Below are 22577 nucleotides of genomic sequence, written 5' to 3'. Positions count from 1 at the left end.
AGTTCTACAGGAGACAACCATTCTCCAGTAAACCTGTTGTTATATCCAACTTCCTGTAGCCTACTTGGTAATTACCACACAGAATATTGCAGATATTCTGTTATTCGCTGACATGTGCCAGTGCACTTAAATCTTTTCTCATCACGTTCAAGGGTTTTAGTGCTAAACCTCCACATAGTCTCTCAAGATAACTGCATTCTTACCACACTGTACTGTATTTATGTAGTGTACTATACACTGTACTGTATTTATGTAGTGTACTGTACACTGTACTGTATTTATGTAATGTACTGTACACTGTACTGTATTTATGTAGTGTACTGTATTTATGTAGTGTACTGTACACTGTACTGTATTTATGTAGTGTACTGTACACTGTACTGTATTTATGTAGTGTACTGTATTTATGTAGTGTACTGTACACTGTACTGTATTTATGTAGTGTACTGTACACTGTACTGTATTTATGTAGTGTACTGTATTTATGTAGTGTACTATACACTGTACTGTATTTATGTAGTGTACTGTACACTGTACTGTATTTATGTAGTGTACTGTACACTGTACTGTATTTATGTAGTGTACTGTATTTATGTAGTGTACTCTACACTGTACTGTATTTATGTAGTGTACTGTATTTATGTAGTGTACTCTATTTATGTAGTGTACTGTACACAGTACTGTATTTATGTAGTGTACTGTATTTATGTAGTGTATTGTATTTATGTAGTGTACTGTATTTATGTGGTGTACTATACACTGTACTGTATTTATGTAGTATTCTGTACCTGTACTGTATTTATGAAGTGTATTGTATTTATGTAGTGTACTGTATTTATGTAGTGTACTATACACTGTACTGTATTTATGTAGTATTCTGTACCTGTACTGTATTTATGAAGTGTATTGTATTTATGTAGTGTACTGTATTTATGTGGTGTACTATACACTGTACTGTATTTATGTAGTGTTCTGTACCTGTACTGTATTTATGAAGTGTATTGTATTTATGTAGTGTACTGTATTTATGTGGTGTACTATACACTGTACTGTATTTATGTAGTGTTCTGTACCTGTACTGTATTTACGAAGTGTATTGTATTTATGTAGTGTACTGTATTTATGTAGTGTACTGTATTTATGTAGTGTACTATACACTGTACTTTATTTATGTATTGTATAGTTTGTTGAACTGGTTGATATTGGCATTATGGGGAAAATGTATATATCGAACAATAACTTGTAATGCTTTAATCTTTAGCACAGTAACTTAGAGTAGATGAAGCAAAGGACAGGTCCACTTCCTCTGTTCTTGATGCGGTCGGCTCGCTAGGCCTAAGCTCTTTATATAAAGTCGCATGAAGCTTACCTCTGTTGCTGACTGCCTGCCCTTTTTATTCCTCTCTCCTGCTCTTTACCTGTCTGTCCTCTTTATCCCTGTCTCTCCTGCTCTTTACCTGTCTGTCCTCTTTATCCCTGTCTCTCCTGCTCTTTACCTGTCTGTCCTCTTTATCCCTGTCTCTCCTGCTCTTTACCTGTCTGTCCTCTTTATCCCTGTCTCTCCTGCTCTTTACCTGTCTGTCCTCTTTATCCCTGTCTCTCCTGCTCTTTACCTGTCTGTCCTCTTTATCCCTGTCTCTCCTGCTCTTTACCTGTCTGTCCTCTTTATCCCTGTCTCTCCTGCTCTTTACCTGTCTGTCCTCTTTATCCCTGTCTCTCCTGCTCTTTACCTGTCTGTCCTCTTTATCCCTGTCTCTCCTGCTCTTTATCTGTCTGTCCTCTTTATTCCTGTCTGTCCTCTTTATCCCTGTCTGTCCTCTTTATTCCTGTCTGTCCTCTTTATCGCTCTGTCCTCTTTATTCCTGTCTGTCCTCTTTATCCCTGTCTGTCCTCTTTATCCCTGTCTGTCCTGCTCTCTACCTGTCTGTCCTGCTCTCTACCTGTCTGTCCTGCTCTCTACCCGTCTGTCCTCACCCTCCATGAATGTCATGCAGAAATGACAGCATTCCTTAAAAGATCTCAAAGCAAAGATGCTTCCTATTGGTTCCTTTCAACATCCTCTTCAGTCCTTGAGCTTTGCTTCAGTCTCGTGTAACAATTTAAGGCCAATGTTGTCAACAACGCTGTCAGTTTTCCAGACAAAGTTACAAATTGACATGATCATATTCAAGCACAGTATCAAGCCGTGACATTGCCTTGCAATTGTTCCTTATGAGAAAACAGTGAATGTGAAGGACCTCTATGTAAAGGGGTTTATACCTAAGATAAGTCCTACCGCCAAGCTCTCTTGTAGGTAACCGTTATTTAACTAGGCAACAAGGCATGTTGTATGACTCCTTCCTTTGTCTTCATCTGTTTAAGGCCATGCAGAATATGTTCAGTATGTAATGTTTCAGTGAACACCGAATGGGAGAAGTACTTTTAAGTACAAGAAGTACAAGAATGAAGTACTGTTGTTCTATCATACATGCAATGATTTCTGACGGGTGATGGGAAGAAAAAAAAAATGTGTTTGTTGTTTTGCAGTAACTTCCAAATGGATGTGGCGGTTTCGTCAATGAAGGATTCCAGTTTGAAAGGTTCAATGCGGCCATTTTGATCTCGATAGAACATATATTTTGCGTAGCAACTAAGTACTTTACTGTGATTGTTTTCAATTAAAATTGTCAAAATGAAACAAAAGAAAATAGCTTCTTAACAAAAATTTCTCAAGCAGGAATTTTGCTAGGACTGTCTCTGGGAGTGGTCTGAGTGACTGGCCTAATTGGAAGAGTCTAACGTAACCTGAAAACGACCTGTTATTGGCAGAGAGTTTTGAAACTCTCTTTGTTATTGGTCTATTCACTTATACCACCTGGTGATGGCGTCATGCGGTCCCCCCCCCCTTAGCAAAGTTTGTTGATATTTCAGGTGGTCTTTTCAAACAGCTCTTACACTATAAGTGCATTATCAGAATCTTCACAATTTCACTGTATTATTCCAACCTCACAGTTTGGGGAAATATATAAAACACAGGGAAATCACGTTTTTGACTGCATCATCATTAGCCCCTGTTAACCTTCTCTCTCCTTCCTCTCTTCCAGTGTGGGGGCGAATAAGAGGAACACAGACACTTCGAGGACCACCTGCCCCTAGACAACCAGTCAGCGTAACCATGACAACAACCACCTGCCCCTAGACAACCAGTCAGCGTAACCATGACAACAACCACCTGCCCCTCACCTTCTCTCGGCTGAGATAACTTCATCCAGTGGCGGGGACTGACTAGGAAGTAACAGCCATTGGACAGGAAGTAATAAAGATGTCTTCCCATAAGCGTAGCTTCCAGTGCTTCGATGCCATCTTGGACGACGATGGCCACCACCACCAGCTCCACCACCACCACCACCACCCCAAACTCTCACTCCCCTTCGTGCTGCGTTCTGCCCCCACGCCATCCCCCAGCAGATCCTCCCATAGTGGGGGTAGCACTTACCAGGAGCCCCTGGAGGACCGAGGGTGCTACCTGTGTGCCCAGGCCACAGAGGCCAAACAGGAGACCCAGAGAGAGGCCCAGAGAGAGGCCCAGAGAGAGGCCCAAAGAGAGCCTTCAGCCTGGTACCTCCCTCCGGTCCACCCACACCACCACCCCCAGCAGTATGTCCGCAGGCGACCTGCCCGGCCTGACCAGCCCACTGCTGAGGCCTCTGACCACCAGCACCCCACCAGGCACACCAAGAAGGTGGTGCTGGTGAAGAATAGCGACCCCTCTGTTCAGAGGACCATCGTGCTCCGTCGCAGGACCCTCCACAGCCTGAGCCTGTTTCTGGAGGAGCTGTCTGAGTTCATGCAGTACCACATCAGGAAGCTGTACACTCTGGAGGGATGCAAGGTGACACCCCGGACCGGCTGTCTGTTGCAATAGAATAGAATAGAATAGAATAGAATAGAATGGAATAGAATGGAATGGAATGGAATGGAAAGAATAGAATAGAATAGAATAGAATAGAATAGAACAGAATGGAATAGAACAGAATAGAACAGAATGGAATAGAATAGAATAGAATAGAATAGAATGGAATAGAATGGAATACAATAGAATAGAATAGAATAGAATGGAATAGAACAGAATGGAATAGAACAGAATAGAACAGAATGGAATAGAATAGAATGGAATAGAATAGAACAGAATGGAATAGAACAGAATAGAACAGAATGGAATGGAATAGAATATAATAGAATGGAATAGAATAGAATGGAATAGAACAGAATAGAATGGAATAGAATGGAAAAGAACGGAATGGAATAGAATGGAATAGAATAGAATGGAATAGAATAGAATGGAATGGAACAGAATGGAATAGAACGGAATAGAATAGAATGGAATAGAATAAAATAGAATGGAATAGAACAGAATAGAACAAAATGGAATAGAATAGAATGGAATAGAATAGAATGGAATGGAATAGAACAGAATATAACAAAATGGAATAGAATAGAATAGAATGGAATGGAATAGAACAGAATAGAATGGAATAGAACAGAATAGAACAGAGTGGAATAGAATGGAATGGAATAGAACAGAATAGAATGGAATAGAATAGAATGGAATAGAACAGAATAGAACAGAATGGAATAGAATAGAATAGAATAGAATGGAATGGAATAGAACAGAATAGAATGGAATAGAATAGAATGGAATAGAACAGAATAGAATAGAATAGAACAGAATGGAATAGAATGGAATAGAACGGAATGGAATAGAATGGAATAGAATAGAATGGAATAGAATGGAATAGAACAGAATAGAATAGAACAGAATAGAATGGAATGGAACAGAATGGAATAGAACGGAATAGAATAGAATGGAATAGAATAAAATAGAATGGAATAGAACAGAATAGAACAGAATGGAATAGAATAAAATAGAATGGAATAGAACAGAATAGAACAGAATGGAATAGAACAGAATAGAATAGAACAGAATGGAATAGAATAAAATAGAATGGAATAGAACAGAATAGAACAGAATGGAATAGAACAGAATAGAATAGAACAGAATCGAATAGAATACTTCAATATCTCATAGAGACATTTGCTTTGTCACAAAGTACAGTCATACATAGCATGTGAAATAACATATATCACAAGACATAATAACCAGGAAATAAACAGAATGTGTTATAATTGTTTTTAGTCATCACATGAATGATTTGGTTTGGAAAATGTTACGCAACAGTGTGGAGACTTGAGAGCAGTTTTCTGTTTTTTTTTCTTCTTCTCCAATTGCCTCTGAGGCCTGGAAATGTGAGAGTGAAAGAGAGACCTCTAGTGGCAGGAGTTATGACTACTTGATTTTTACCAAGCCCCGTCAACCCTGATATGCTAAGATTCCATTTTTCTATTCAAAACCAATTTGTATTAATTACAGTACGAGAACCTTAAACTTTTGTTTAAGAAAAGCCTATCTCTTTGAGAGGCAGAGATCATTCTGGCTTTTTAGGCACCCGTCCAGGAATTTCCTGTCTGTCATATCCTATTAGTCATTTATGTAACTTAGCAGACTTGCTTATCTAGAGCGACTTACAGGAGAAATGACGATTAAGTGCTTTGCTCAAGGGTTCAGAACAGATTTTTTTGTTGTTGATCTTGTCAGCTTGAAGATTCAAACTAGCGACATTTGGTTTACTGGCCCCAGTGCTCTTAACCATTAGGCTTCCTGCCCTCCTGCTCTGTTCTACCCAGTGTAAACATGCTGTAAGGTCTTGTACCGCTCTCTACTCCACTCCATTAGTGGTGCTAACACTGCTACTGTAACTCCCCAAGGATGCATCAGAACCAAACCCCTACAGCCATTGGCTGATAATGGATCAAGTTAAAAGTTCCAACAAAAGTTGACACTGTCAAAGTTTAAATTCATATTTTTGTGCACGTCCGTTGACAGTTTATCAAAACTGGCAACTCTTTTCCAGCCCCCCCCAAAAAAAAAGAAATCTGGAAGGTCAAATGAGTCTCTTCAAGATTCCTCGGAATATAATATTTGTTCTATTGTACATTCAGTTGTACTTACTGCTTACAGTGCATTTTTATTTTTCCAACTATAAAAAAAAAGGACACTGGCAGTTGAACCAGATAAATGGCTTTATCCGCGGTCACACGTAGCCCGGCATGAAGATAATTAATCGCTGCTGAAGTGGAAGACGTATTTCTGAGCGACTCCTGGTTTCAAATAGCCTGTGTATTCTCAACACTGACCTGCTTCTAGTCTTTCAAAATAGCTCTGTTTTAACCAGGATTAATAGTTACACAGGAGGACTGAAACATCCCAGCAGTCTAAATACAGACACATATATATATATATGTGTGTGAGAGAATATCCCCGATTTCTTTACCAAATGACAAACATCAGAAGTGCCTACATCTGAGAGGGTTATCGTTTTGTCGGCTCTCACTGGAATCAGCAAAGTATGACTCCAGTTTTCATTTGTTATTTATTTTCTTATGTTGAGATGTTGGGTGTTTGATGTCTGGTCTTTCAACGACCAAACTTAAACCATCACATTGGTACATTATTTGAGATAGTAGGCTATTACATTTCACAACCTTTAATATTTAATCAAAGTTTAAAATATTCACCGAATTAACACTTATTCTGCAAACTAGAGAAGGTGAAGAAAAAAAAAAAAAACGTGTTGATTAATTTGTGTTAGATTTGTAGATTGTAAATTGAACTACTTAATGATTTTGAGTTCAATGAGCGTATAATATGGAGATTTCCACACAGCACACAGAATGAAGAGAATCGTTTGTTACCCGAACAGATAAATCACTAGGTCATTATGCGATCTGTAATGGATTACAGTGATCATCACAGTGATCACAACTCTCTGTGGTGTGGCTCCTGCTTTCGCCCATTCAGCAAACTCCTAGGGCTGGAAACGGGCAAAATAGACGGAAAACTAAAACAACCAATTCCTATTGGACAAATCCAAGTAGTTCCACACAGTTTTCTGTAATCCCCACCCCCCCACCCACCCTCCCCGGGTTTGGTGCCAACTGAATACTACCCAGACCTCTGCTTTCTTGTCTGTTGTAATTCCTTCCTGCTTTCGCCCATTCAGAAAACTCATAGGGCTGCTGAGCCATGCTTGGTACTCTTTGTCTGGTGACAATATGAGCTCTGTCCGGTGGAAAAATCCACTTTTTTTTGCATGACATGAAATAATCAACAGATATCTTCTTTTTATTTTTTACTGTAATCATTGGCTGCGATTTAGGCAAATTGATTTAAAAAAAAAAAAATTTTAAAGTCACGTTGTATTTGACTGCTTTAAGTTAATAATTGTTTGAATTTATATAATGCTTTTTTTTTTACAGATGCTCAAAGTGCTTATACATAGGGAAAAAAATTCACCACCTTAAAGCATTTCACTGCAGTGGGCTAAATCAGTACCATACAGAGGTAGTCTTAAACAAACCCACTTTGAAACAGATACACATGGACTTAAAGAAGAAGAAGACACCTGTACCACGTCAGATATAGAGTTGACATGTATTACATTTTGAGTTTGCATCCCAATATTACACTTTATATACATCACAGAAGACTGAAAAATAACAAAGCTGTTTGACATAGAAACACCAGATTTTTGTCTGTTTTAAAAAAAAAAAATAATCTTTAATAATTATGAAATTATGAAAAAATATTAATAGCATTCCACCCATGAGGTGAAAGAGGGAGCGCTATTGGTCACTGACTGCAGGAAAGGGCTAAAGTGTTACGGATGCAAGTCAGCATGCAGAATGCCTAAAACATATTTTCTATATCAGACTTCCCCTCATGGTAGGCTAATTAACTCAAGTTAATAATATCAGAGGGGCTTTGGGTGGGAACAGGAGCAGGAGTTAAGGAAGTGATGCTGTTTTAATGATTAGCCTTAATGTTCGCGTGGGAAAGTTAAGATGGCAGATGTTTATGTTTCCTGAACTCATTAACATCTTCATGTTGTTGATGGCTGTAATCCATAACGACCATAACGACTTTGAATCCACGTCCGTACCTTGTGTATGGTCTTAATCATATAGCATCCTTTAAACACTTTATAATTCTTCGACTCTTTATGTAAACATTATTCAGGGGTTGTCTCATTGTGATAAAACATTTCTTGCAAGAGAGACCTACCAATCTTAGTTTAGATGAACAACTGATTTTGACTAACTCTCTTTGTCCGTTTCCTCATCTAGGAATCTTTCCGGAACATTCTTCTCACCTATCTATCTGTGTGTTCCTCAGATCGACAGTGTTCAGAGTCTCTTGCAGTGCCCCAGTGTGTTGATTTGTGTGGGCCATGAGCCCTCCCACACCATCCTTCTGGAGAACTTCCGGAAAAACTCAGATGCCAAACTTCCACGACTGAGTCCAAAGTCTCGTGGACACTCCAACACAGCCAGTGAAGGACAGGAATCAGAGAAAACTGGTAGAAATATAACTCAACAACGTCTTACACTGTCATTACAAGACATTTTTGATCAATTCTACTACTATGTTACGTAAAACATTTTGTTTGGAACTGTCAGTATCATGGCCATCATAGATATCAATATCATCATCAATCTTCAACAAAAAAAAAATCAGATAATTCTTGTAAAACAAAGCTATTGAACTTGTTGAAACTTTTTTTTTTATAAACGTTTTTATTTTTATTATCAAATTGAAATATCGTCAGTGTCAATCTTCTTATAAACCTAACTGATCATTCGTTTTTTTTCTTCTCCTTTTTCACTAATACAGGCAGCTTAGGACTTGAGACAACGAAAACTGTCATCCACCCAAGATCTGAATCCAACCGGTCAGCCAAGCACTCCATATCATCTGACAAATCACTCCCACCAATCAACTCTACATCCCCGGCCCATGTTGGCCGTGAAGGCTTGATGGACGATGACATTGAGAAAAGGGTGCTAGTCAACAAAGATGGCAGCTTGTCAATGGAAATGAAAGTGCGTTTCCGACTACTGAACGACGAGACCCTACATTGGTCCACAGAGATAAAGAAGTCGGTAGGAACGACCAACGAATACCTCCAAGGATACCACGACAACTGCTTTCTTCAGCAAGGTAGCGTGGAAAGCTGTTCCGAGTCGGAGCCCCTTTCACCAGGCGAGGCTGATGATGCCTACATCATCAAACTGCACGAGAAGCATCTGGAGATCCCTCACTGTCAGCACTGCTGCGGCCACTGCCAGGACTATGAGATCTGGAAGACCCATATTTCGGGGGGGCAGAGGACTGTCCGCCACGTCACCTCCTCCAGCTCCAGTGCCTCCTCACACACCATTGTCCATAAAAAAGGTTCGGTGGAGACCATGTCCAGTGAGGAGATCACCGAGTACATGGTGGAGAAGGCGACTTGCTTCCAACAGACTGTGGAGGAGGGGGGCGACACCACTGTGGAGTACTGCACCATCAGCCGCGGCTGCAGCAGGAGCGAGATGAGCTTGACGACGACGTCTGGGAAGTGTAAGAGTAGGGCTTCTACCCAGGATAAGAGCGAGATCCTTGGCAAGAGCGAGAGCATTGACATTACAACCCAGGCATCGGATAACGACGAGGATATGGCTGATAGTTCTTCCTCTGCTCCTTCTAAGGAGTCTCAGAGTGAGGTTAGCGTCAAGATCACTGATGCGGAGGAAGACGAGCGGCCTGTGTCTGCTGTTAGTCTTTCCTCTCAGATTCTGGCATCGCTCAGGGAAGACCAGGATGATGAGGATGACGACCTTCCACCAAGTGCTTCGAGAGCGTGTTCGTGTTCCCAGAATAGTAACACCGAAGAGAAGGAGGAGGAGCCCACCAGAAGTGCGGTTTTGAACACAGCAGCAACACCAATGCAACATTTATCTCCAAGGCCTCCTAGTAGTAAGGCATCTTCTGTGCACTCTAAGTCAGTCAAGGCTGTGTCTCGGGCACCAGCAGATGGACAAGAGGACCAAGAATCAAACAACTGTAAATGTGAAGCATCTGACGAAGCAGGAGATTCTACGGACGCTGATGACAGAAATGCTGAGACTGCAGTTGAAAAGGAAGCGGGTCAAGAAGGGATCCCTTCAGAGAACACTGAAACCAAAGACACCAAACCAGAGGAGAGGGCAATGAGCTCACTGTCTGTCAAATCAAATGTCTCTACCAGATCCAGGAGGTCCAAAGTTGGGGATTCAGGAGTTCAGGAGGAGAAGGGAGAGTGGTTATCAAGTGCCATGTCAGTCAAATCCAATGCCTCAGGAAAGTCAAGGAAGTCCAACGTTTCAGCTGTAGAAGATGTAGAAGTACAGCAACATCAAACAGACAAAAGATCCTCAAGTGCCATGTCAGTTCAATCAAATGTCTCAACAAGATGTCAGTCCAAAATGTCAGAAGTGGCAGCTGAAGAAAACGTTACACCAGAAGAAGACGCAAAAACAACTTCAAGTGCTTTGTCAGTTAAATCAAACTCCTCAAGGAAGTCCAAAGTTTCTGATGTTCCTACTGAAGACAGCGCTGAAGACGAATTGGATGAAGCGGAGGAGAGAGCAGCTAGTGCTATGTCTGCTATGTCTAATGTGTCTACCAGATCAAAGAAGTCCAAACTTTGTGTTGAAGAAACTAAGAGAGCATCCAGTGCTATATCTGCTAAATACAATATGTCAGCAAGAAATACGATGTTACTGATGAAATATGATGTTTCTGATGATCCCGCTGCAGACGTTCCCGCGGAAGAAAATGCAGGAGACGAAGCAGGGGAAACTAAAGAGAGAGCACCCAGTGCTGTGTCTGGTAAGTCTGCTAAGTCTGTTTCTGCTAAATCAAAGAAGTCCAAGGTTTCTAAACTCTGTCCAGAAGAAGAACTTAGAGCAGCCAGTGCCTTGTCTGGTAAGTCTGCCGTTTCAGCAAGATGCAAGAAATCCATAGTTGTTCCCGCTGAAGAAAAGGCAGAAACTGAAGAGAGAGCATCCAGCGCTATGTCTATTAAATCTAATGCCTCAGCAAGATCAAGAAAGTCTACAGCAATAGATGATGTGGGGGAAACTGAGGAGAGATCACCGAGAGCTATGTCAGCTAAGTGTAATGTTTCTGCGAGATCTACGAAATCCAATGTTTCTGAAGATCCACCTGATGAAAATGTAAAACAGAAAGAAGAAGCTGAGGAGAGAGCACCTAGTGCCATGTCTGCTAAGTCAAATGCTTCTACCAGATCAAAAAAGACCAAGGTTTCTCAAATTTGTGTTGGAGAAGACACTGAGAGAACATCCAGCGCTATGTCTTCTAAGTACAACCGGTCATCAAGATACAAGAAATACTATGTTTCTGATGGAGAAGAGGATCAAACTGATGAGAGACCATCTAGTGCTATGTCTGCTGAGTTCAATGTTTCCAATGCTGAAGACAACGCAGAAGTGAAAGAATCTGAGAGAGCAGCTAGTACTATGTCAGAAGCTCCCGCTGAAGAAAAAACTGAAGAAAATACAGGAGAGGAGGTAAAACAAACAGAAGAAAATATATCGGAAGAAGACACAGAAGCAGAGGAAACAGAGGATCGTGCTCCTAGTGCTATGTCAGCTAAATCCAAAGCTTCTGAAGTTCCCCCTGAGGAAAATGAAGACGAGGAATTGGAAGAAATTAAAGAGAGAGCACCCAGTGCCATGTCTGCTAAGTCAGCTAAGTCTGATATTCCTGCAAGATCAAAGAAGTCCAAGGATTCTGAATGTTGTCTTCAAGAACCCGAGAGAGCATCCAGTGCTATGTCTGCTAAGTACAATATGTCAGCAAGACACAAGAAATATGACTTTTCAGATGATCCTGCTGCAGAGGACGAGAGAGCAGCTAGTTCTATGTCAGCTAAGTCCAATGTTTCAGCTAGATCGACAAAATCTAAAGCATCTGAAGTTCCGCTTGAAGTGGAACTGGAGGCTTCAGAAGTTCCTGCTGAGGAAACTGCTAAAGAAAAAGTAGAGGCTGAGGAAAGAGCACCGAGCGCTATGTCTGCCAAGTCAACTAAGTCTAATGTTTCAGCAAGATCCAAGAAATCCAGAGTTTCTGAAGTTCCTGCTGAAGGAGAGGATCCGACTGAAGAGAGAGCACACAGTGCTATGTCTGCTAAATCTAATGCTTCTGCAAAATCAAAGAAATCCAATGTATTTGCAAGGTCAGCAAAGTCTAAAGCTTTAGAAGTTCGTCCTGTGGAAAATGGAGACAAAGAATTGACAGAAATTGAAGAAAGAGCACCCAGTGCCATGTCTACTAAGTCAGCTAAGTCTGACGTTTCTGCAAGATCAAAGAAGTCCAAAGATTCTGAATTTTGTCTTCAAGAACCAGAGAGAGCACCCAGTGCTATGTCTGCTAAGTACAATATGTCAGCAAGACACAAGAAGTACGACTTTTCAGATGATCCTGCTGCAGAGGACGAGAGAGCAGCTAGTACAATGTCAGCTAAGTCCAATGTCTCTGCAAGATCCCAAAAATCCAATGTTTCTGCAAGATCTGCAAAGTCTAAAGCTTCAGAAGTTCCTCCTGAAGTGGAAGTGGAGGCTTCAGAAGTTCCTGCTGAAGAAACCATCGAATGTGAAGTAGGGGAAACTGAAGAGAGAGCACCGAGCACTATGTCAGCTAAGTCCAATGTCTCTGCAAGATCCAAGAAATCTAAAGCTTCAGAAATTCCTGCTGAAGAAAATGCAGAAGAGGATGTAGGGGGATCTGCTGAACCAGAGGATGAAACAGAGGAACGAGCTCCCAGTGCCATGTCTGCTAAGTCCAATGTTTCTGCAAGATCCCAAAAATCCAATGTTTCTGCAAGATCGGCAAAGTCTAAAGCTTTGGAAGTTCCTCCTATGGAAAATGGAGACGAGGAATTGGAAGATATTAAAGAGAGAGCACCCAGTGCCATGTCTGCTAATTCAGCTAAGTCTAATGTTCCTGCAAGATCAAAGAAGTCCAAAGATTCTGAATTTTGTCTTCAAGAACCCGAGAGAGCATCCAGTGCTATGTCTGCTAAGTACAATATGTCAGCAAGACACAAGAAATACGACTTTTCAGATGATCCTGCTGCAGAGGAGGAGAGAGCAGCTAGTACTATGTCAGCTAAGTCAGCCATGTCAAATGCTTCAACTAGATCTATAAAATCTAAAGCTTCTGGATTTCCAGCTGAGGAAAATGCAGAAGAGATAGAAGAAACTGTCAGAGCACCTAGTGCCATGTCTGCTAAGACTGAAGTTCCTGCTGAACCTCGAGGATGAAACTCCAGCTTCAGCTGACGACAACGCAGAAGAGGAAGTGGAGGTCGCTAAGGAGAGAGCTCCCAGTGCTATGTCTGCTAAGTCCAATGTTTCTGCAAGATCAAAGAAGTCCAAGGTTTCTGAATTTTGTCTTCAAGAGCCTGAGAGAGCATCCAGTGCTATGTCTGCTAAGTACAATATGTCAGCAAGACACAAGAAGTACGACTTTTCAGATGATCCTGCTGCAGAGGAGGAGAGAGCAGCTAGTACTATGTCAGCTAAGTCAGCTAAGTCCAATGTCTCTGCAAGATCCCAAAAATCCAATGTTTCTGCAAGATCTGCAAAGTCTAAAGCTTCAGAAGTTCCTCCTGAAGTGGAAGTGGAGGCTTCAGAAGTTCCTGCTGAAGAAACCATCGAATGTGAAGTAGGGGAAACTGAAGAGAGAGCACCGAGCACTATGTCAGCTAAGTCCAATGTCTCTGCAAGATCCAAGAAATCTAAAGCTTCAGACATTCCTGCTGAAGAAAATGCAGAAGAGGATGTAGGGGGATCTGCTGAACCAGAGGATGAAAGAGAGGAACGAGCTCCCAGTGCCATGTCTGCTAAGTCCAATGTTTCTGCAAGGTCCCAAAAATCCAATGTTTCTGCAAGATCGGCAAAGTCTAAAGCTTTGGAAGTTCCTCCTATGGAAAATGGAGACGAGGAATTGGAAGAAATTGAAGAGAGAGCACCCAGTGCCATGTCTGTTAATTCAGCTAAGTCTAATGTTCCTGCAAGATCAAAGAAGTCCAAAGATTCTGAATTTTGTCTTCAAGAACCCGAGAGAGCATCCAGTGCTATGTCTGCTAAGTACAATATGTCAGCAAGACACAAGAAATACGACTTTTCAGATGATCCTGCTGCAGAGGAGGAGAGAGCAGCTAGTACTATGTCAGCTAAGTCAGCCATGTCAAATGCTTCAACTAGATCTATAAAATCTAAAGCTTCTGGATTTCCAGCTGAGGAAAATGCAGAAGAGATAGAAGAAACTGTCAGAGCACCTAGTGCCATGTCTGCTAAGACTGAAGTTCCTGCTGAACCTGAGGATGAAACTCCAGCTTCAGCTGACGACAACGCAGAAGAGGAAGTGGAGGTCGCTAAGGAGAGAGCTCCCAGTGCTATGTCTGCTAAGTCCAATGTTTCTGCAAGATCAAAGAAGTCCAAGGTTTCTGAATTTTGTCTTCAAGAGCCTGAGAGAGCATCCAGTGCTATGTCTGCTAAGTACAATATGTCAGCAAGACACAAGAAGTACGACTTTTCAGATGATCCTGCTGCAGAGGAGGAGAGAGCAGCTAGTACTATGTCAGCTAAGTCAGCTAAGTCCAATGTCTCTGCAAGGTCCCAAAAATCCAATGTTTCTGCAAGATCTGCAAAGTCTAAAGCTTCAGAAGTTCCTCCTGAAGTGGAAGTGGAGGCTTCAGAAGTTCCTGCTGAAGAAACCATCGAATGTGAAGTAGGGGAAACTGAAGAGAGAGCACCGAGCACTATGTCAGCTAAGTCCAATGTCTCTGCAAGATCCAAGAAATCTAAAGCTTCAGAAATTCCTGCTGAAGAAAATGCAGAAGAGGATGTAGGGGGATCTGCTGAACCAGAGGATGAAACAGAGGAACGAGCTCCCAGTGCCATGTCTGCTAAGTCCAATGTTTCTGCAAGGTCCCAAAAATCCAATGTTTCTGCAAGATCGGCAAAGTCTAAAGCTTTGGAAGTTCCTCCTATGGAAAATGGAGACGAGGAATTGGAAGATATTAAAGAGAGAGCACCCAGTGCCATGTCTGCTAATTCAGCTAAGTCTAATGTTCCTGCAAGATCAAAGAAGTCCAAGGGTTCTGACCTTTGTCTTCAAGAACCCGAGAGAGCATCCAGTGCTATGTCTGCTAAGTACAATATGTCAGCAAGACACAAGAAATACGACTTTTCAGATGATCCTGCTGCAGAGGAGGAGAGAGCAGCTAGTACTATGTCAGCTAAGTCAGCCATGTCAAATGCTTCAGCTAGATCTATAAAATCTAAAGCTTCTGGATTTCCAGCTGAGCAAAATGCAGAAGAGATAGAAGAAACTGAAGAGAGAGCACCGAGCGCTATGTCACCTAAGTCTAATATCTCTGCAAGATCCAGGAAGTCAACAGTGTCTGAAGTCCCTGCTGAAAAAGAGGATCAAACCGAGAGAACAGCTAGAGCTATATCTGCTAAGTCCAAAGTTCCAACGGACGATACTGCTCAACCTGAGGATGAAACAGAAGAGAGAGCGCCTAGTGCTATGTCAGCAAAGTCAGCTAAGTCCAATGTCTCTGCAAAATCAGGGAAATCCACATTTCCTGAAGCTTCTGCTGAGGAAACAGCAGCCTCAGAAGAGAAAACGAAGGAGAGAGCACCAAGCGCTATGTCTGCTAAATCAAATATCTCAGCAAGATCTAAGAAACCTGACCATGAAACAGAGGAGCGAGCATCCAGTGCTGTATCAGTTAAGTCACATGTATCTGCAAGATCAAGGAAGTCCAAAGTTTCTGAAGTTGCTGCTGAAGAAAAGGCTGCAGAGCAGGTAGAGGAACATGTGGAAAAAGCAACAAGTGCTGTGTCGGCTAAGTCTCCAAGATCAGCCGGAACCCACGCATCTGCCAAGTCCCACGCATCAGACAGAACCCACACAACAGACAGGATCCACACATCAGACACATGTATTTACTGTAACTCCAAACCCAAAGATAGCATAACTGCTGAAGTGACTGAGAGACCTAAAAGCAACATGTCCAATGTGTCATCCCACCTACAAGTGAAAGGACAAAAGGACAAAAACAATACGGATGATGCCAAAAGCGACAAAGGGAGTGATATTTCAATGAAGACAAACAGATCAAAGATTGCCACTAGAGATCATGTAGACACTCCCAGACCTAACTCTATTGCATCAGAGAGTCATCTCACTCCTACTCCACCACACTGCCCACCAACCCCTAGAAAAATGAAACAACCTGTTATTCTACTTGGGTTTTCAAGTGACAGTAACAAGTTACACACAGCAGATCCTAGGAAGGAGAGCTCTAACAACTTATGCGATGGTCCCTTAAAAGCGACAGACTGGAATGTCAGTGACAACAAAAGTGACAAGAGCAGCAAGTGCAAACACAGGAAAGGGGTTTCCTCTCGCAGTTCCTCCCTACAGTTGCTGGAAGGAGATGTCTCTGAGCTGGTTCCCTCCAATTTACCAAACGCCTCTCCAACAGAGGTGGTGAATGAGTGGCTTAAGAAAATACCATCTGATAGTGAGATGTACGACATTGGGGACGAATTCAGTGACAGAGGCCATTCACCGGAGCTGGCACCAAAGGACAAAACGAATGGGACGGAGGAGAACGATGTCACTGCTGTGTGTGAGACTCAAAAAGAAAAGGAAGAGCCCAAAGAGACAGCAGCCAACCATGTGGCTGATGGTGAGGAGCCAGCAGAGACCCCACCTGAGACCCAACCAGAGGGCACCGTTCCACAGGAGGACATATCAAAGAGCTTTCACTCCTCAGTGCAGGTGATGAAAGTACTGTTGAGTCCCAAGCTTGACCGGTGTCACAGCTTACCTGAAGTTTCCCCAGTGTACGGACGTAAACTGAGCACCTCAGCCAGAGGTCTCCTGGATTGCCTCGCAAAGCTGCAGTTGATTGACTTTGATCACAATGACGATGCAAATGCCAAGGAAGCAAGGTACAGAGAGCTAATGAACATCCTCCAGTCCCTCTGGTTGTGTGACCCTGCAGAGAATCAAAAGACACAGCAGAATGGCTGTGATCAACACTCCGTGGACGGTGACACCAAAGCAAGGTCCTCCTCTGGGGTGGACGTCAGCAGTGGCTCAACAGGCTCAGGTAAGAGCTCAGGTGGTTTGGCTCATGCACCGAACGCAGAGGGGGAAGCATTGCCGAGGGTAGAAGAAGTTGACGAAACTGCAGAGGAACAAGAAAGCCCAGAGTTCTCAATCCCTATGTCTGATCTAGCCACTCTGGACATAGCCAGTCAGGTCCAATGGACCACAGAGGAAGGAGGAGGAGAAGGAGGAACAGCAGTGGAGGAAGAGAAACAAAAAGACGAAGACATCCCGGCGTCTGATGACACCATTAGAAATGAAAGTCTGAGAGAATTACCAGAAACACCCCCGTCTTCCAACAAGAGCTCAGACCCTCGAGAGGACACAACCTCTGGCTCTCCTCCATCTGCCCAAAGGGCACAACTAGCCAAAAAGGTTTCCCTGGATCCTGATCCTGTCTGGGTCTTGAAGTTACTGAACAAACTAGAGAAACAGTTCATGACACATTATGTGGATGCCATGGCTGAGTTCAAGATTCGCTGGAATTTGGACGACAGCGAACATCTTGATGCCATGATAGCCGAACTAAAAGACGATGTGCATAGGAGGATACAATTAAGCATTGACAGAGAACTAAGGAAGATCCACGGTCGGGGTGGAAGACCAAGACCACCCAAAGAAGAATTGTCACGAGAATTAAGTGCGCAAACTGAGACGAGGCGAAGAAGACTGAAGGTCGTGCGCAACCAGTCTATTGATTACCGAGAGGAGAAAAGCGACGATGCAACCGGCACTTCATTCAGTGACCAACGGAGTGATGATGAATATTGCCCTTGTGAAACATGTATAAAAAAGAAACTGGATTTAGGGCCACTGCTTCCTGCAGAAGTTTTGCATATTGCTCCAGTCATGATGGCTTTTGATCTAAAGTCAATCCTCCAGTTGAAAAAGGACCCTACTCCAAAGACACAAGAAGTTGATGCTACTGATGACACTGAAACTATGGATGAAGCCACAGTAGTGAAAACTAGTATTATACATGCATTTGATTTAAAGTCAATTCTCCAGTTGAAAAAGGACAATCCTCCACAGATACAAGAAGAAGTCGATGTTACAGATGAGACTGGAGGTATAGATGAAGCCAAAGCAGCAGAAACTCTTGTTGAAAACGTTATCAACGGGGCTAAGAAAGAGGCGAAGGAATCACAAGAACAGGAAGATGCTGCTCAGGATGATGAAATGGGTAATGAAGCTGAGGCAGCAGTAGAAGAGACAGTTAAAGATGAAGCAGTAGAAGAAGAGGAATATGATATTGCTGAAGATGAAGAAACTGTTGACGCAGAAACTCCAGAAGATGAAGCAGTAGAAGAGGAGGAGGAAGCTAAAGCAGAAACAGCAGAAGCTGAGACAGTAGAAGATGAAGCAGGAGAAGAAGCAACTTCTGAAGCAGAGACAGCAGCTGATGACGAAACAGCAGGAGAAGAGGACACTGCTGAAGTAGAGACAGCTGACGAAGAAACAGAGGAAGCAGCAGAAGAAGAAGCTGAAGCTGAAACTGCAGAGGCAGAGACTGCTGAGGATGAAGCAGGAGAAGACAAGGAAGCTGAAGTAGAGGGAGAAGAGACAGCAGAAGACGAAGCAGAAGATGAAACTGTTGAAGCTGAGAGTGCCAAAGTAGAATCAACTGAAGATGAAACTGTCGGAGAAGACGAGACTGTTGGAGAGGAGGAAGCTGAAACTGAGGCAGTTGAAGAGGAAACTACAGGAGAGGAGGCGGCAGAAGCTGAGACAGCAGCAGAAGAAGAGACAGCTCAAGATGAAACTACAGGAGAGGAGGAGGCTGAAGTTGAAACAACCGGTGATGAGTCGGCACTAGCTGAAACTGCAGGAGAAGTAACGGCACTAGCTGAAACTTCAGGGGAAGAGACAGCTGACGACGAAACAGCAGGAGAGGAAGAGAGTGCTGAAGCTGAGACAGCTGAGGGAGAAGAGCAGACAGCCAGAGATGAAACAAGAGGAGATGAGACTGAAAACGCAGGAGAAGAGTCGGCAGAACCTGAAACAGCAGTCGAAGAAGAGACTGGCGAAGCAGAGACAGCTGAAGATGAAGGAGCAGGAAATGGAGCTGAAGCTGAAGCTGAGGAGGATGTAGAAAAAGAGGAAGCTGAAAAAGAAGAGAAAATAGAGCCAGTAGATGAGTCAAACATCGAGGAGACAGCTATCAGGAAAGACAACGTGGAGGAAACACTTAAGGAAACTCAAGTGACCTCATTCGATGCCTTTTCCAGATTAGAGTACTCTGAAGAAGGTGCTTACTCTGACGTTGAGGATTCAGAGACTGAAGGAAACAATGAGGAGTCAGAGGCCCAAGAGGACAAAGCAGAAGAGGAGGGTGGTACTGCAGCAGAGGCTGAGCTTCAGGTTGAGGAGACTACTGTTGAGGAGGAGGTGGAGGAAGGGGAGGAGGAGCAAGCAGAAGCTGAGGAGGAGCAGGCAGAAGCTGAGGAGGAGCAGGCGGAAGTGGAGAAGAAGGATGCAGCAGAAGAGGATGCTGCTGCTGAGGAAGAACAGGAGGAAGCTGAAAAGGAAGTTGAGGAGGACCAGACAGAAGCTGAGGAGGAGCAGGAGGAAGATGAGGAGGAGCAGGAGGAAGATGAGGAGGAGCAGGAGGAAGATGAGGAGGATACAGTTAAAAACTATGCTGCTCCCGAGGAAGAGCCAGCCGATGAGGCGGATGATGTCAGAAGCAAAGGACAGTCTGAAGACGACGGTGATGGACCTTCTGGGACATCTGAGACGAGCCTACAAAGCCAGCCAACCAAATCTTCCATGGAATCCCAACCAGGCTCGCTGGATGAAATCCTGGATGAAGAGGCAGAGCGAGAGTCCAACAGTGAGAAGAGTTCAGGGTCGGGGAAAGGCTCGGGCCACCACCTCTCTGTGAAGAGAAAGCAGATGTACCTTATGGACAAAGAGAACGAGAGCAAAGTGTCAGAAGTCACAGAGTCAGCCAGCGAGGTTCTCGAGCGACAAGTCGTCTCCCCAAAGAAGAAGACTCCAAAGAAGTCTGTCAAGTCAAGCAAGGCCAAAGAGAGTGATATTGATCAAGACGATCTTGATTTCTAAAACTTCACTCTTCAAATTTAATTTACGGTATTTTGCTTGTAAAAAAGTTGAGTTTAATTACCTCCAAATTAATGAAATCAATAGTTCATTATTTGGTTAATTAAAGACATACCTACCTGATCACAGTCAACACACACATATTTTATGTTAAGAATTTAAAGGAATATAACAGAATAAAATAATAATCATATTTTTCCCACACAACTTGAGTCATGGGGAAAAAAAGCCTATTGCCTTTTTGTTCCACATTTCATCTCTTTCCTACCCTCACTCCACGTTGTTAGGGGGCAGACGTAGGGGCTTACATTGATAGTATCTGCATCATGATACCAATAGAAAATAATAGCATACCTATTTTCAAAAGCATGTGAGTCTCATGTTCATATTTCACAACACTAAAAGTGTATAGGCTTTACATGATCGAGCAAGGTAACAGGCCTACTCTTGATTTAGGCTACATTATTAGATGCTAAATGTTTCTGATCACAGATAGATGATCTATACCTCCACTTATTTGCCCAGCCAGAGAATCAACCAGATCACATTGATCGATACAAGTCAGTGAAGTAACAGGCTTTAGTTTGGGTGTAAGGCTACTAAGGGCCTGGAGTGAGGAGCAAAATAATCCACTTGATAAACTACATATCCTGAATAACATGCTGGCAAAATGTTCTGATAAATCAGCCAACTAGACTAAATGATCTGATAAATCAGTCAACTAGACTAAATGATCTGATAAATCAGCCAACTAGACTAAATGATCTGATAAATCAGCCAACTAGACTAAATGTTCTGATAAATCAGCAAACTAGACTAAATGTTCTGATAAATCAGCCAACTAGACTAAATGTTCTGATAAATCAGCCAACTAGACTAAATGTTCTGATTAGGCCTAATAAATCAGCTAACTAGACTAAATGTTCGAATAAATCAGCCAACTAGACTAAATGTTCTGATAAATCAGCCAACTAGACTAAATATTCTGATTAGGCCTAATAAATCAGCTAACTAGACTAAATGTTCTGATAAATCAGCCAACTAGGCTAAATGTTCTGATAAATCAGCCAACTAGACTAAATGTTCTGATAAATCAGCCAACTAGACTAAATGTTCTGATGAATCAGGCAACTAGACTAAATGTTCTGATTAGGCCTAATAAATCAGCTAACTAGACTAAATGTTCTGATAAATCAGCCAACTAGGCTAAATGTTCTGATAAATCAGCCAACTAGACTAAATGTTCTGATTAGGCCTAAAAAAATCAGCTAACTAGACTAAATGTTCTGATAAATCAGTCAACTAGACTAAATGTTCTGATAAATCAGCCAACTAGACTAAATGTTCTGATAAATCAGCCAACTAGACTAAATGTTCTGATAAATCAGCCAACTAGACTAAATGTTCTGATAAATCAGTCAACTAGACTAAATGTTCTGATACAACTAGACTAAATGTTCTGATAAATCAGCCAACTAGACTAAATGTTCCGATACAACTAGACTAAATGTTCTGATAAATCAGCCAACTAGACTAAATGTTCTGATAAATCAGCCAACTAGACTAAATGTTCTGATAAATCAGTCAACTAGACTAAATGTTCTGATACAACTAGACTAAATGTTCTGATAAATCAGCCAACTAGACTAAATGTTCCGATACAACTAGACTAAATGTTCTGATAAATCAGCCAACTAGACTAAATGTTCTGATAAATCAGCCAACTAGTGTAACGGTCTGGGCGTAGTGGGTGCGGAGTCAGGCGCAGGAGACAGAAAGTTCAATGTAACGCTTTATTACGCACAAAAGTAATTCGCCCAAAATGCCGGGTGCACCAAAATACAAACACCCAAAATATACTATCCACCACGCAGAACACAGTGGAAGGATCATTAAGCCCGCACAAAGAACAGCCGGGCCTACTGGCTTAAATAGTCCAACTAACAAGCCTAAATGAAAACAGGTGAAACTAATTAGACAAAACAAACAGAAAAGGGAAAAAGGGATCGGTAGCAGCTAGTAGGCCGGTGACGACGACCGCCGAGCGCCACCCGAACAGGGAGAGGAGTCACCCTCGGTAGGCTTCGTGACAGTACCCCCCCCTGACGCGCGGCTCCCGCAGCGCGCCGACACCGGCCTCGTGGGCCGACCCGGAGGGCGAGGCGCAGGGCGATCCAGATGGAGGCGATGGAAATCCCTCAACAGTGATGGATCCAGGATGTCCCCACCGGTACCCAGCACCTCCCCTCCGGGCCGTACCCCTCCCAGTCTACGAGGTACTGCAGGCCCCTCACTCGGCGTCTCGAGTCCAGAATAGCACGTACTGTGTACGCCGGGGACCCCTCGATGTCCAGATGGGGCGGTGGGACCTCCGGCACCTCACCTTCTTGCAGGGGAC

General features: G+C 42.8%; 1 protein-coding gene across 1 annotated transcript in view; it reads left to right on the top strand.

Moving 5' to 3' along the window:
- LOC106608337 (retinitis pigmentosa 1-like 1 protein) overlaps positions 1-22228 on the top strand; it is a 28549-nt gene extending 6321 nt beyond the window's left edge. Inside the window, exons 2-5 of the mRNA XM_045719540.1 lie at positions 3084-3871; positions 8273-8456; positions 8771-13221; positions 13256-22228. Of these exons, the coding sequence (XP_045575496.1) occupies positions 3302-3871; positions 8273-8456; positions 8771-13221; positions 13256-20182 (12132 nt within the window). The 5' untranslated portion in view covers positions 3084-3301 and the 3' untranslated portion in view covers positions 20183-22228. The remainder of the gene's footprint in view (positions 1-3083; positions 3872-8272; positions 8457-8770; positions 13222-13255) is intronic.
- Positions 22229-22577: the final 349 nt, after the last annotated feature.

Source organism: Salmo salar, chromosome ssa06, assembly GCF_905237065.1.
Source record: "Salmo salar chromosome ssa06, Ssal_v3.1, whole genome shotgun sequence".
Lineage (NCBI taxonomy): Eukaryota > Metazoa > Chordata > Actinopteri > Salmoniformes > Salmonidae > Salmo > Salmo salar.
The sequence above is the reverse complement of the archived record's forward strand: the minus strand, read 5'-3'. Positions and strand labels throughout refer to the sequence as shown.